The 16301-nt window shown below is 43.4% G+C and overlaps 1 protein-coding gene across 9 annotated transcripts in view; it reads left to right on the top strand.

The window, feature by feature from the left end:
• The window catches only part of OVCH2 (ovochymase 2), a 41683-nt gene extending 33280 nt beyond the window's left edge, over positions 1–8403 (top strand). For 7 of the 9 annotated variants that reach the window (XM_083836698.1, XM_083836702.1, XM_083836695.1 and 4 more), the window contains 5 exons: positions 1454–1526; positions 2096–2291; positions 2713–2864; positions 3200–3368; positions 3796–8403. In XM_083836698.1, coding sequence (XP_083692824.1) covers positions 1454–1526; positions 2096–2291; positions 2713–2864; positions 3200–3368; positions 3796–3818 — 613 coding nt within the window. In that variant the 3' untranslated portion in view covers positions 3819–8403. Of the gene's footprint in view, positions 1–1453; positions 1527–2095; positions 2292–2712; positions 2865–3199; positions 3369–3795 lie in introns of those variants that run through there. The other 2 variants (XM_083836696.1, XM_083836703.1) reach the window with 2 other exon arrangements.
• Positions 8404–16301: the final 7898 nt, after the last annotated feature.

Genomic DNA, 16301 nt, shown 5'->3' with positions numbered 1-16301 from the left:
CTCTGCTGTGAATGTCTGCAATTGCACAGTGCATCTCTGCAGTGTGGTGGTCCTGCCAAGGGAGGCTGGCATGGTTTTGGTTACTACCTACTTGCAACTCAGTCAGGATTCTTTTTCTCTACACACATGTATTAGTGTTACATGGCTACTTAGGAAGCAGCCTCATTCTGTAGGCTTGGTTTTCTTTCAGATCAGTTTACAGAAGAGATGACAAGATATTGTCATCTTGTCATCCATCACCTATTCTCAGGCAGTTTCTCTCTGGGTCATTTGCAGAGCATGATTTCCTCTAGGTAGAATCAACGTATCAAAAAGTTTTAGAATTGCTACATTTATATAAACTATAAGAGGATGTAAAGGAAGATTTTGTGCACAGAGTTGGTGCCATTCCCTTATTAGGAAGCTATTGATCTGTTAAATAGGATTACATGGATGCCTTTCTGGTTTTATTGACAGAAGCCAAAAGGGCAGTCTGTGAGACTTTCAGACTCTTTAAAATACTTTATAAAATGTACTTTAATTATTCATCTCATAGGCTGAACTACCTGGCTGTTTTCCAATTTCAAATGAATCACAAGTAGATTAATTTAAACTTCACATACCTTTGGTCTTGGGTCATTAAAATATTTTATAAAAATCCTCCCAAGATTGCTGATAATTAGATATTCTGGACCAATCTTTAAATAAAGTAGTAATTACTTGAAAATGAGAGGAAGCTTTCAAAAGCCAAGAATGAAAAAGATGCTTAGACATGTATATTTTCTATTGGACTCTGAAATGAAAATGCTGTTTTGAATTTTGGACTTTGGCTTTTAAGTTTCTAAATATTAGTTTGCAAGATTTTATGTCTGGAGCATTGTTGTACTGTGTTGAAAGTACTGCTCTAAGAGCCACAATAAGGAGGATTTTTCTGTCACACATTGCCATCACATCAGAATTTGTGTACATGGCTTAATGTGATTTTATCAGGGAGTTATGACAGGTTTTCAAGGAGTTGAGAGGATTTGGTTAAGATAACAGAGGATGAAATGAAATGTATCTGTTACGTTTCTTCATATCATCTGATGAGTAGTTATGATTTGTTACCCGTTTTTTCATTAAGATAGGGACCAGCGCCATCCCTGGATGGTATTGACCATGCAGGCCTTCAGTCCTGCAGCAGACACTCTTAGTCTTTATAAAACTTATCTTTCTGTTAGTTCACTACGTGTTTGAGATATGCCATGGCCTCATCATGAGATTGTTTCATGCTCCCTTGAAGTCAATGGGAAGATTTCCATAGATTTGTATGGTAGTGTGGTCCTCAGGTGGTCAGGTGGTGTTGGTCCAGGAATATGTAGGGCACTAGTATTTGTTTTGGGTGGGGGAGGCTATAAGATTCTCAAGTTTTATGAATGCTGTTATACCAGCCTGAGAACATGCTTATCTTCCTTTTTTTTTTTTTTTTTGGCAGGGAACTGTACAGAGACCTATGGATGGTGGTCACAGGACTTCATGATCTTACAGAGCAAGAAGGATACAGACAGGTACTATAAATTCTGCTTAATAACAAAAAGCATATCAACCTTACAAAATATATTTTTAGTGTAAATGCATCTTTCAAGTTGTTCATGATGCAGCAATCTAACAGCCTGAATGCTGGTTTTAATCTGCATTTGTACAATATTTTTTATGTGACTGCCAGAGAACTTGCATCAACATAGACCTGTGCATTCACCATTAATAAAGTGTAAAGCTCAGTATCCTGGAGGATATCTGAATGAGGAGTGTATTGTTTCTAAATTTTGGTAATAGTTGGCTCGGTAATAGTTCCCAGAAATAATGAGGACACAGCTTTCCACTTTGCTCAGACTGGACAAATGTTTTTCCAAGACCCTTTTCCTATATTTGGTGAATGAAGTTTCCTGCACATTTCCTGATCCATGTCCAAGAAGCATAACCTTGACTTCTTAATATAAGAAAACCAGTAACTTCAGCAGCTGCTTTTAAATATTTCTTCCTCCTCAGACATTGTGCAAATGTCCTGAAGATTTATAAAACCAAAGACTCAAATTCTCAAGTCACTCAGCAAATGTCAATGTCCTTGCTTTCCTAGAAAAGATCAGTGAAGCAGTGTATTATACATCCAAGCTTTAACAAAACCACGATGGACTCAGATATTGCTTTACTGCGACTGGCCGAGCCCTTAGAATTCAACCACTATGTGCGGCCAGTGTGTCTCCCTGCGAAGGAAGAAGTGGTTCATCCCTCCAGGGTGTGCGTTGCCACAGGATGGGGAGCACATGAAGAAGGTATGTAGTCTTTGCCCTTTTGAGGGCTGATCAGGCTGTGGCTGTCTCTTATGGTTTGTTCTGTGTTGTAATGTTAATTCTATCTATGCTTGGGTTCCTGGAGAACTGATTTGTTAAGAAGTTTTTGCTTGTGTAAACTCAGCTAGATGTGCACGGATCTGAGTAGGAGTAAAGCAATCAGATAATACAGATTTAGACTATTTGAAAAAGAGAAGAGTAAAGCTGCTTTCTGGAAGCCTTAAATAAGCAGGCTGTATAAAGCACTAGAGATATATACTGTGGACAACAGTCCTGCTCTGGAGGAAGAAAAAGCCGAAGGGACCCAGAGATATTTCTCATTCTTTGTGATGTCAGGTGAGGCAGGCAATGTATCATTAATTAAAACCTCTGCTGGTTTCTAAATTTTTTTTTTTTATTCAAGACAGAGAAAAGAGTAAAAAACTGCATCAGGTGGAAGTCCCTATCCTGGTGCTTGACACATGTCAGACCTATTACATAAATCTGCCCAGTAAAGTGACTCAGAGGATGATCTGCGCTGGATTCCCTCTGGAAGGAGGCAAGGACTCATGTGCAGTAAGTTGCACACATCACCTTTGCTTTCTAATACTTGGGGCATGGCCAGATGGGTTCTGAAAAGACGGGAGTGTTGAAACCTCCCTAGGAGCTGTTTTCTTGCAAACCGGCTGTAGGTGATTTACAGTGAAACACACCTTAACAGTAGGATTTTAATTACTCATATTGTATAAAAAGGTACATCCCTTGACGAAAGGTTATTTCTCTCACTGCCCTTAAAAACAGAGACACCCAAACACACGAGCAGCCTTGAACCTATTGTGTAGCTGAAGTTATCTTTTAAAAACGTAAGGAGTGCTTTTGGATTGTAACAAGATTCCTTTGTCCTTGTGCAGGGTGATTCTGGTGGCCCATTAGTTTGTCCTTCAGAAGATGAGTCAGGATTTTATACCCTTCATGGAATCACTAGCTGGGGCTTGGGCTGCGGAAGGAAGAACTACCCAGGAGTATACACAAATGTCGCTGTTTTTGTGGACTGGATCAAGCAGAGTGTTAATACTAGTGGTATGTATGAATGCAAGCAAGCAAAAACTGATTAAATGAATCCTTTTGCTGTTGCTAGTGGCTCTTTTTGAGGCCTTTTCCAGGGTGCCATTTTTGTACTTGGGTGTCTAGCACTTTCTGAGATCTAGGCTGTTTAAAATACAACTAGCTGAGTGCCCAGAAGCTGGTGAATCTAAATCAATAGTCAATTCTGAAAATCTTACTACTTCAGGATGTATTGTTATTCCTCTCTTTACTGTATTTCCCCTCCTGATGAACAGTGCTTTTTATTATTGTTGCTTTGCTGCCTCATTTCTAAGGGTTGGAGGAGGTAGGGTGGTGCGAAATGACATGTGATGACAGCTGAGTCCACTTCGAGGAGTTTACTGACAGACTTTGATGGTCTTTGCAAAGTTTACCTGGTGTTTTTTTTTTTTCTTTCTTGTAGATGTTCCCATGTTCATGGTGTAGCTGTCAAAAGAGGAGTTCTGATGGACTACATTGTAAAACACTTCCAAAGTGCAAATGTCATTGAAAGCAACATTTGGTGAAGCATATTAGATTGTGATTGGTGAACAGATTACAAAGTAGCTGATACTTAGCTTGATTCTTGTACTGCTTATTTATCTAAGAGAGACTTTGACCATACCTGTATGTTCTTGGGAAATACAAAAGTTACTCACATGCTTCTGGCACTGTCAGTCTGTATTAGAAGGAACAATAGGGAAAATGAGTCACCATATACTGGATGTCAATCATGTCCTTGAATGTAGCACTGGAGAGAACAAAAATGAAGATGAAATAAGCACTTATGTAAAACAACTGAAGGAGTAGTCAGTTATCTTTCTATTAAGGTCAACGAGAGTGTTACTTCTGGCTCTGAAAGGACCTAGGCAGTGGCAGTAGTAGTGCATCTGTGAGGAGCAGAAGAACATTGTCTAGTGATTAGTGATGTGAGTCAATCAAATTGCTGTGAAAATGGCATTTTAATATGCCCAAGTGAAGGTCCCTATAGGCCTGATCTGACCAATTTGAGTGCTAAAATACTCTTTTCAGCTGAAAAACCTGGCCAGTCATACCAGTAATAAAGGTACCTGCTGCTCGAGCAAGGAAGCTGAATTACAGTGTAAAATACTATTTTTTTCTGGTTCTTACCTATTATTTTTACTTTTTAAAAGCAACGTTTTTTTAAAGAAGTCATGCAGTTTTGAGGAGTTAGAATGTGCTTACTCTATCAATTGCCCATTGTTGTAACAATTTTTCTACATGTAACTGCATCAAAAGAACTTCTGTGCTTGTAGAAAGCTGCTACCAAATGCAGAGAAGGCATAACCATCTCCAAAATAACTCGGGCTTTTAAGATATAGGGTAGGATCAGCAATGAGCCAGGATGGCTTGCATGACCACCACCTTCTGGTCTGCCTTCACAGTGGAATTGTCCATTAGTGTGAAGCCCTATGTATTAGCTCATGTATTCTGCAAGATTTTCAAGGCTTGTTAAGATTAAAATTCCTCTGAAAGATATTTTCTAGACATTACATGAGTTGTTATGGATGTAGGGAATTCTACAAAGTCAGGGCTGCGCTGGGTGGAAATGCTGATCTCAACTATCCACAACTTTTCAATAATCTCTACAACCTGGGATGCTGGAGGTATGCTTTTCATACTTAATCAGAGGTTTCCCTTGCATCAGCCATGCACTCACTTTAATTCCATGGTTGCAATATTTTTTTAGTGATTGAGAGAAAAGAGAATCTGGGTCATTAGCTTAAGTTTTCACTATACTTTTGTGAAGTCTGTATTTAACTGGACTGTTTGACATCAGTTATGTAAAGTATATTATTTTAGGTCGGTTCATCTTGGTTAGCAATGGAAATATAGACTGAGGTCTAAATGAAGTCTTGATGACTTGTCCAATATTTGTAGTGTGGTGTTGCTATGCCTGCAGGGAATACAAAAATGGCTGAGATTCCAATTACTTGTATTCAGGACTTCAGTAATGGTCATCAGAGTTAACAGATGTGCTCACAAAGCATTAGATATCGGATTGTCTTTGGAATCAAACCACTTGCTGGTTGCAAACTCTGTTGCAATTTTCTGGATTGAAGAAAAGTTGATGTTTTGATTAAAAAGTAACATCAGCTTTTCAAGCTGTTGGGCATTTCATATATTCATTAAGTTTTGAAAACAGCAACTAGTATTTGCTATTTTAACAAATTGCTTGTTGTTCAAATAGAAATGTTTGAAAACTCTGGTGTTCTAGGCCAACCACCTTTGGCACCATGCAATAACTGGCAAATGTCCCAATTAATCTATCCATATAATCAAAGAGGTACTGTGTAATCCACATGCTTCTAAGTGAGCACATCTGCTTGTAAATAGCGATTTGTTTAATGCCCAAGTGGCTGCTTGCACAAAAAGATGTGATGACAAGCTCCAATTAGATTTGCAAACTGTGTGGGGAAAGAGAGAAAGTGCAGAGTCCTGCTGTGTGTGGGGTTGCATAGAAGCTCCCAAAGGGAGTTCAGGTCCACCCAAAGGCTTCCGTTGGGAGCACTTTTTGATGGGAGAAAATGGCTATGTATGTTTTTGTAAGGGTCATAATTAGGGTTAGGTTTAGGGATACGTTTAGGGTTTTTTGTTACAATAATGCGCTCCTAATTGGCAGGACTCCTGTCATTGCAATCGCAAATAAAAGAGCTTCACCGAAGATCCTGTCTGAAGGAAATTATTGAAATTTTTCTCACAATTTTTGGCTCATTCGGGATCTTATCGCCTACATAAGAGTTCTTGCCACCACAGACAGGAAGGTGCACCCCGCTGATTTCAGCAGTCCTGTCGGGGGTTGTGGGTTGTCTAGGTATGGCTGCAAAAGGACTGAGACAGTTAATCTGAAGACAAGCTCTGCGAAGCACCGGGGGGAAGGGAGGCCAGCACTGACATATGACAGACACAGCCCAGACGAGATACAGGCACAGGGATTACTGCTGATAACCCAGACTGCGAAGTCCGTGCACAGACCGAGGTAAGGCAAACTTTGCCATATATTGCCTTGGGGTGGGTTTGGGGAGACTCTTGTGTGGAGTGTGAATGAGATGCACTTTTAGTGTGAAGCGAGTGTGGAGTCCCGATATGTGGTTCCGTAGTCCCGCGAGGGGCACGGCCAGATACGGACGAAGCGAAAGATAGATGAGCGAAAGAGAGTCTCGGGGGTTTGGGCCCTTAGGTGTAAGGGTACCCCGAGCACGGTGAAGTTAGGTGCTTGGCAGTACACTCCACCTCTGTCCTAATCCTAGGTGAAGGCAAGTGGTAAACTGTGGGTGGTAAAGTCCACAGCAGCACGTCAGGAAGAGATGGGGATTAAGGGTTCAAAGAGTCAGCAGGGTGGGGGTGGAGACCCCGGGATCGCTAGGGAGAAACTGGTGACGTTCGTGTTTTTTAGGGTCCTAATTAGGGTTATGTTTAGTGTTAGGGTTAGAGTTATGTTTAGGGTTGTTTGGAAAGAGAGAAAGCGCAGAGTCCTGTTGTGTGTGGGGTTGTATAAACGCTCCCAAAGGTAGTTCAGGTCCACCCAAAGATTTCCATTGGAAGCACTTTTTGATGGGAGAAACTGGCGACGCACATGTTTTTAGGGTCCTAATTAGGGGTAGGCTTAGTGTTAGGGTTAGGGTTATGTTTAGGGTTGTTTAGAAAGAGAGAAAGCTCAGAGTCCTGTTGTGTGTGGGGTTGCGTAAAGGCTCCCCAAGGGAGGTCAGGTCCACTGAAAGGCTTCTGTTGCGAGCACTTTTTGATGGGGGAAACTGGCAATGTATGTGTTTGTTGGGGTCCTAATTAGGATTAGGTTTAGTATTACGTTTAAGGTTGTTTGGAAAGAGAAAACGTAGAGTGCTGTTGTGTGTCGGGTTGCATGAAGGCTACCAAAGGTAGTTCAGGTCCACCCAAAGGTTTCCATTGGGAGCACTTTTTGATGGGAGAAACTGGCGACACACGTTTTTTTTAGGGTCCTAATCAGGGTTAGGCTTAGTATTTCATTTAGGGTTACATTTAGGGTTGTTTGGAAAGAGCGAAAGTGCAGAGTCCTGTTGTGTGTTGTGTTGGAGTGTGGCCATGGGGGCCGACAAGCCCCATGGTTGGTGATAACATCAGACTCTTAATGATGAGACCAGGAGGAATGTAAAGTGTTTAGAAGGAACAAAGAAGGGTTATTCAGGAGATGCCTTGCCGTCTGGGACTGCTTGTTCTCCAGTTGTTAAGACATGGAAGTTTCTGGATGTTTGCAGTTGGTGGGCAAAGTTGTTTGACCAATGAACATTTAGTGGAAAAGTACTGCTGTAGAGCAAATGGTATAAGAAGGGAGGCTGTCCTCAATAAGAGATAGTTGAAGTTATGCCCTCAGTGAGAGAGTTCTGTCATCTGGAATGAGCCTGAGAAAGTGCATTTTGATATGGGACTGCCCTGCACTCAGATTTTGTCCTTCCTTCTTGCCTTCCCCTCCTCACCACCTCTCCGCCTTTTCCAGCTGTGAGCATTTCTGTGCTCTCAAGGCCTTTTCCAGGCACTGCCGTGGACCTGCAGTTTGCTGACCACAGCAGCTGACAGATGTGAATTTTGGATCAGCTGACAGGATGGACTGTTCAGGAAGAGCATCCTTAGCCTTTCCTCACTTGTGAGGAAGACATCAAGGCTAATCTGTCCTGTGTCACCCTCATGACAAGCTGATCAGGTCAAGTAAGGCCTGGCTAGAGTGAAGGCAGTTTCATTAACATTAAGCCACTTCATGCACAGTTCTTCCCCCACTTAGCCATACGAGGGTAGTGCTTTGTTTTCACCCCAGACCAGTGCTAGAGTAGTTGTCTGGATGCTCTAAAACAGCATGTGTACGTTCAGTGCATCTGCGAGAAACCAACCAGGGAAGTTAGGAAGATATGCACTACTCCGTGACCTCCTCCAACTCCTTCATTTAATGTTGACCTCATTTTGATATGGGTTTGTCTTGCCAGTTCTCTTCGTTATTTCACCAGATTGATACCTGTATTGACTTAAAGGGAAAACAAGCATAAAGTCAATTGCACTTGCTGTAATTACCTAGCTCTTAAAAGGGAAAGACATTTATTTAATTTGCTTTGCAACCTGTGAGCTCATGAGGTTCATTAATTTTCTAGGAAGTAAATAAGTTCCAGTGTTTTGTTCTGGAATTTATCACTTTTTGTCTATTTCCATTTTAATTCATAGTTCAAGCTCTGCATCCTGCTTGACTGTGCTCTGTGACAGACCACGCCTGGGCCTTTGCAGCCTGGGGGACACTTGTGCAGAAAAATTAGAGGTATTTGTTGCCTCATTGCTATTGCAATTGGTACTGCATGGGTCCAGGAGCACAGATAGCAGCGTTGCATTTGCATTATCTGTCTTTTACTGATACAGGGGTGGGCTTCTTGGGCATGGATGCTAGTGGTCTTGGGATACTTGCCTCTCTCACTGAGTGGCATGAGGAGTGCTCATGGGCATGTCAGCCAGATAGGCATCTTGTAGCCAGGAAGATAAAAGTGTAGCATACTTGTCATCTGTCTTCTAGCAGATGGGAAGCACAACTGGATGAAGAAGCTTCATTTAAAAGAGTAGAAGTTCTCCTGAGGCCAATATATCAGGAGTGCTGGGGGGGAGGGGGAGAGGACGGTGGGATATGTTAGATATTGAAGATCATTTCCCATTCTATTATTTTAAGTAGAGATAAAAATGCAGACTGATTATCTTATCTCTATAAACTTTTTTCCTTTTTTTTTTTTTAGTATTTTACCACCCAAAGCAAATGCCACACAAAGAGTTGTGGTTAGGAGGCATACAGTTATTTATCTCAGTCAAAATGTCTCAGTTAAAAAGCTATCAGTAGGAGATAATAATAATAAATACATGTGGCATTTGGCTAGATGAATACAAGATTATTCTAAACAGAACATATTCCTGAAAAGAATTATTGTAACCAATTAGAAATCTCCAGTTATGCTTAGAGTTGTAAGAATGTGAAATCAAATTTAATTATGCAAGGTCCCATTTGTGCCAAAGGTGTTATAAAGAATATCTGTACAGAAACATTCAGTATAAGAAGATGATTTGGTGCCATTATTAGCATGCTCAGTTGCACATTTTCTTTATAGTAGTTCAAAGTTTAATGATGGTATTTGTAGGGCTAATTACTGAGAATCTGCACAGCAGACATTGGGGTAGCCATACAAAAAGCATCTGTTTTTGCACTGGCAAGTTATTGATAACTCCAAAGCGAGCTTTGACTAAACTCTTTGTATTAGGTATATGTACAGACAGGTTCTTGAAAGTGGAAATACCTCTTGTTGCTTTGCAAGCCTGATCAGTGAGCATCGTTCCATCACTCGTGCGTGCTAGTAGAGGACTGCTGGCAAGCCATCAGCGCTTTCTGGGTTCAGCAGTAAGCTGGGAGATGTTCCACAGAGCACATCTTGGGTGATAGGAATGGTCTGGAGACAGGGAGCAGGGAAACATGGACAGAAAGGAAGGCAAACAGTCAATATTCATATAAATATTCCTTCATAGCCAATTTTCTAGGAACGGTGAGAAGGAAAGCTAAGGCATCAGGTGTGGTCATAATAGCCCAAGATAAAATCCTGGTGCACAGCAAGGGTATTGTGCATCTCAGGCCTGAGGACAAGGAGTTATCTGGGCCACCCTGAGTGTGAACCAAGCACTTTTCCAGCAGCACTCAGTGTATTCTGATCCTGGAGACCATGGTCTCCCATGGAGAAAGCAGCTTAGGTGACGCTGCTCACCAGTGTAGTTGCGGAGGAGAAGTGATCATGAGAAATAAGCTGTGATATTAGAGGAATGTGGGAAGAAAACTTGATGAAAACCCGTTATGTTTGGGATTGACACAGAAGTCAGGTATGGCTCCTGGTTAGGGCTGTGCTGCCCAAACGGTTTTCCCATCCTCTCCACATGGAAGGAATCTGCTCCCCCTTCTCCCCCCTGCAGCACCTCTGGAGGCGATGCTAACATAGGTGAATTAAGCTTTCAAAACCACGCAAGTCTTCCCACTGATACCGTCAGGCCCTGTGAGGGTAAGTCTTTTCTTCTCAGTTATGAGGGCTTTCCTTTCAAAGAGTGCTATGTGATTCCCAGCCCCAGAGATGGCTGTCTGCTGCCAGTAACAATCCCTGCAGGCCACAGCAAAGCAGTTTCATCTTTCAGCCCTCCTGACCTGGCACAGAGGGACCGTCTTTCTTCTCCTCCACCTACCTAGAAGGTAATCGCAAGGCATCCATCTCTCTCAGTACCACTCCTCTCCCCTGCCTCGCCAGCTTCTGTGGAGGTGCAGCTTGGAATTGGGACTGAAAATCTCTGGGTTTGGGTCCTCTGATCTGCTCAAACAAACCTGAGCAGTGACAGGAGCTGTGCTGCGGAGCTCAGCCTTGCCCTGTGTGTTCCCGGGCTTCGCACTCAAGTAACTGGGGGTCAGCCAAGGGAAGGCAGAGAAGCACAACACAAGCGCTTCTCCCAGCTGATCTTTCAATCTTGTTGGAAGAGGAGGGTCGAATCAGCTGGATCAAGGGGTCATCCTGCTACTGAGAGTGACTGACAGGAACCTGAGCTGGGATTCAGTTCTTGTATCTCAGAAATCTACAGCTGAGCTGGGCACTCCAGGCTTCCCTTATTAGTTAATGGAGAGGATTAGGTATTTTTAGGCATGACTCACCTGGCCTATTTTAGCTCTCTGATTCAGTGCATGATGAATAGTACTTTATCCATTAACTTTAAAGGGTGTCTAATCCAAGTAGCTCAGATGTGGACCTGTTAATTGATTTATTCAGTTGAATTCTACCCCCGTGTGCCAAGGTCTTTAAAGCATCAGCTGACTTTCAAGGCTGAAGCAGACACAACCAGAAAGAGAGAGGTAGTGCAGAAAGCTGCTCTTTGCTTGAATTTTTTAATTTTTTTTCCAGATAGTGGCATCTCTTCAGGTGTGATTGTTGGTAGCCAGACACTTGAGTTGGCTATGGTCATTTTGTACTCTGAGAGGTACTGGTCCTCCTAGTTTAGGAGCAATGCAGTCTCCTCCACCTGTACGACCTCCATCTATCTGGTGAGAAAAAGAAGAGTTTCAGTTGCTTTCTCTCTGAAACATCTGCTTTCCTGTGGACAAACCCTTCTCTCTCTTGCTCTATCCCTGCCCTCCTTTTCCTCACAGTCCTCCGTTCTGACCCCTCACGATGCAGCCAAAACTGACAGTTCTCTGCAGCTTCTCCGAGGCTGCTACCTTCCTTACCTTTTGCTGGAGTTAAGCAGAGAGGTTCCCTGGCACAGGGGCAAGGAGAGCTGCTGCACCTCTGTAGTGCAGCCAGTGAGACCAGCAGCAGCATGCTCAGCTCATGTCCCATACCCCTGCCGCTCCCTGCAGAAGAGGCTGCAAGAGGGAAGGCTGGGTAAGGGCTTGGCTGGTCCACAGGGACTCCCCAGGGGCGGTTCCTGTGCAGGGGCCAGCCTGGGACCAGACAAAGGCAGAGAAGCACGTCCTCAGGAGTGAAGTATGGAAATGATGAAGCACGCCTTGCATGCCACCATCTTATCATAGCTTATTGTACTGATAGAAACAAGGGCATCCTCCTTTAGCTTTCTGAAGCTGACGTGGGACAATGCCATTTTCCCCATGGGTGGAATTGACACGTGGCACAACACCGAGCCTCTGGCTGCGTGGGGAGCCATACAAGCTCCCTGATGACACTGCAGGCTGCACACCACGGGCAGCCGCTGGCTCCCGTAGCCTGCCTCACAAAGCGCTAGAACAATCAGCTGGCAGCACAATGCTGGCTCGCCCGGTGGTGGACTCTGTAATGACATTCTTGGGGTGAGGACCTCAGAATATAAACTAGAGGTAGTTTATTTGCAGAGTGAGGAATGAGGCAGTATTGATAAATTCAGGTGTCTGATAGAAGAAGGATGGAAATTCTCATTTCTAAGCCTTGCTTGTAACCTCAGTGTTGGTGTACCTCTTCCTTCCCTTGCTCTGTTGTCTGGAGGATTTAGCTTCATCTTTTCTCAGTCCCTTCTCACATCACATAGTTGTCGGTGGCTGAACACTCTACTTGCTATTTCCCTGATCTCATTCTTGGCCTTTGTGTCCATACCAGCTGTCTAATGATGGCACAATCATGAGCTCTGAGGGCTGTCATCCCTAAACTCATTCTTACTCCATTCTTACCTGCTCAACTGCTCAACTCATTCTTACCTGCTCTAAACTGTCACTACACACACACGATGAATTTCTGCTTGCTCTTGTCTCAGCTAACATAAGGAATCCTGGCTGGACTGAGCACACTGAATTCCCTTGTTTTGCTCACCTTTTTGCACTCTGATTTCAGGCCATCGTTCCAAGAGAGCTGAGGAACTTGGCCTGTACAGGCTCGTTGAAGGCTGGGGTAAGCATTTTGATGAACTGCAGAGTCTTTGGATTAAGGACAAACACTGATATGGACAGAAGGGATTTATTCTCTACAGGAGATATGTAGATGTCCAAGGACCTGCAGGATGCAGAGAATTCATCTTGTGCAGCTGACACTTCATAAATTGGAGTTCAGGGTGCATGTCCAGGTATTGCTGTACAAGAACGACAGTGGTGCAACTCCCAGCGGGCATTGTCTCTCTTCCTTCTGGATCTTTCCACAGTAGAAAGGGAAGATGGCAGGAAAATCTTTCCTGCTATCACCTGAGCTTCTTCAAGCTCCCTGTGCTAGTGCAAGATGGTCCTGTAAGATGTCTAATACTGAGTGCTGTGTCCATGTCCTGGGACCATTTCCCAGTTATTTACTTCTTAAGAAGGAGAAGAGAGCGCACACATGGCAGGTCCTACGTCAGCTACTGCACATCTGAAATATGTCAGATGCTAGAAGAACTTCTGCAAGATAGCATTAAATATATAACATACAAGTTGTTTGGCAATACAAGTCAATTGGCACACTTGGGGAGCTCTGTCCTACAATTCTTTCTCCTTTCACTTCTCTTGTTAATGAAACAGCTGCTCTTTGGTTTCAGGCTTAAATATATTTTTTAGATTGCTTTTATGCTGCTGGCCTTTGGAAATGCATGAAGTGCTGTGAAAGAAAGCCATTGCTGGGAGGCAAGAGGAAGGCCTGTAGGTGAAATCATGTCTCGTAATAACAGTCTGAATCTCACGTATTCATCTCATCCCTTCCTTTGTTTCTGTAAAGGGTCTTGGCTCCCTTGGGCACATGGTTGCATGCCTTTTCTGCCTTATTTAAACATTTACAGTGATATCAGCCAAGGTCCTTCACTAGCACAGCACTAGCTACTGGGTTGTTCCTTTGGGGGCTGTTTTCTTCACGGCTTGGGGCTGCAGAGCCCATGCGGTCTCAGTGCACAGTCCTGCTCCCACCATAGGAAACATGCTGGTCTGAAGAGAAAAGGGGGTGGAGGAGCTTGAATGTCAAGGAGAGAAGCTGGAGAACAGCACAGAAAGAAGGTGGGTATTAGGGAAAGCTGTGGATGAAACAATGCATAGGGAAAGTAGGATTTATTTATTGGATGAGCAGTAAGACCGCGTTTCTTTGAGCTGATGGATTCTAATTGGGATGTCACATTGCATTTGTGCACTAGGGTTTCACATAAAGGGGTGTGGGTGGGCAAATAAAGTATAATGATCTAAATAGTCAAGTTATCCCAATGATTGTGAATCCAGAACCAATTAATTGGTGTATGCAACTCCTCTGTATACTATGATATGACCACATATGTTAGGATTACTGTGGTTTTAAATGTGATATAAATAATTGCATAACTTCATTAGTTATTTACTACCTACAATGAATTAGTTCAGCACTAAACTACCTTAAGCAGTACTTCCTTACGGGATTTACACTCTGTAGGCTGAATGCCCGGCTGTGTCTTAGCTGACAGTAATGAACATGCTGTGGCTAATTGAAGTGGGAGGTGTTATGGTTGCAGTACTCAGCTGACTCAGTGTTGACAACTTAGTCATTTCTTAAAAAAAACAAGTCAGACTCAGCATGTTTTGGCTGACTAAAACAAAAAAAATAGTTTTGTGTCTTGCATTCCAAGTTTCAGGCTCCTGAAAAAAGGTTTCTGAGCTGACAAAATAAAATCTTTTTTCCAGACCTTTTTTCTCATTGCTGCAGCCATAGCCACCTTGAGGGGAAAGAGGACTTGTGTTTGCTCTGCATCCCTGCACTAACACAGTGTTTTACTGGAATCTCTGTCACCTCCAAAGTATCAGTTAAATCCTGCCTAAAGATAAGGAGGACTCCACGGAGCAAGGTTTGGTTTTCTTTTTATGGTAGAAAAATGTGGTTTCACTTCTGTGCTACAGAGGAGATCTAGCACTAAAGTGAGTCTCTGAGCAGCAATGGTGGCTACTGCTGCAGTCTCATACGACCTTGGTTACGGATGGGTAAGTTTGTACAGGGGAAACGAGGAACAGTCTGTAACACTCATGGTGCCCTATGGGCTCTGCGTGGGTTCTGCCACTCATGAAACTGAATTTTAAGTTGGATTTTTCAGGGCGCGTGTATGCAGTATCTCATATATTGCAACTAACTGCCATGGTTTCTCCTGTCTAGAACAAGACTGTGACACCTGTATGAGTATTTGCATGCTCGCTTATACAGAAGACTATGCAGTCCAGAAGAGCTGGGAAACATCATCCTTCCTAAAATTATCAGTTCTAATTCTTAGCTGCTTTTCTTGCCCCAGCGCTCAGTATCTTAAGAAAATGATAGGCATTTGCTGTCATCCCACAATGCAGTTGAAAACACCACAGCATTAAAACAGTGTTGGATGAATGGAATATAAGGTCTAATAAAAGTGATCGATGGGAGCAGCTTCAGAGACAGTGAATATGTCTGTGACTTTTTTTTTAATAAATAACAGTGGAATAAAATAAATTTGTATTTTTATAATTTTGTGTTTGACACAATCCCCACTATCAAGTCTGCTTTATGTCATTGTATAACAGTCAAGAGAGACTCTCGTTTTTATAAATTAATCTAAGGTTTCAGGCCATAAGTTTCTGAAGCTGACGTAGAATTGCAAGAAAAAATACCAACAATGTTTTTTTATTGACCACCATCAGAGATCACTGCAGCTGGGAAGGGGTCTTGACTGTCCTTTTGCCAGTGAGCTCAGTTTCTTAGAGGAAATGTTTTGTGCAGAGCAGGCAGATTAATGAAAACTAAGGCTTCTCTAAAGGCCAGCAGCTGCCTGAGCTGGCTGAGCCGGGTTGGTTTTGTTCTATTTTCCCCGGGCGTAGCACCACTATCTTTGCATTTTAAGTGGTCAGCCAAATAATGGCTGGGAATTCAAGCCAGAAAGCAAAAGCAATTTGATGACGTGAAAGGGGAAAAACAAAAGACAGAAAGGCACACCAAACTAGTGTAATGTGAGAGAAGGGGAGCCACGCACAGGAGAGGAAGCACTGGGGTACTGCTGCTGCATAAAGGGTGTGCAAGGAGCAGCGTGTGGGGTGTGGGGTGTGGGTGCGGGGCTGGGGCTGGTTAACAAGATGCTGGAGGCAGAAAGGGGAGCAGCACAGCAGGGGAGCTTAGAAACCGTCTGCTGCAGTGGCACCCCTGTCCCCACAATTCAATTGGAGGCCGAGGGAAGGAGCTGGAAGAAAAAGATGTGTGTGCGCAAACAAATCCTGAGCTATGAGAGCACAGCGGAGCACAAAGGCCCATGAGACCACCTCCTCTGGAGCGTGAGGATGTGCCTGGCCCCAGCTGTGGTGCTGCTTTCCAACTGAAAAGCTGAAGACCAGTTGAGGAAAGGGAATGCAGCAAAGATGTACCAAGGGGAAAAATGGGGGGTGGGGGTGGGGCGTGCAGAGGCAGGTGGGAGCACCCCAGGTGGTACCCCAACATCTGCCGTGCTCACAGCAGATGAAGGCAGAGAGGGAGCGCG

This window comes from Anser anser (genome assembly GCF_964211835.1).
Source record: "Anser anser genome assembly, chromosome: 5".
Classification (NCBI taxonomy): Eukaryota; Metazoa; Chordata; class Aves; order Anseriformes; family Anatidae; genus Anser; species Anser anser.
This window is presented reverse-complemented; position numbering and strand designations above follow the sequence as displayed.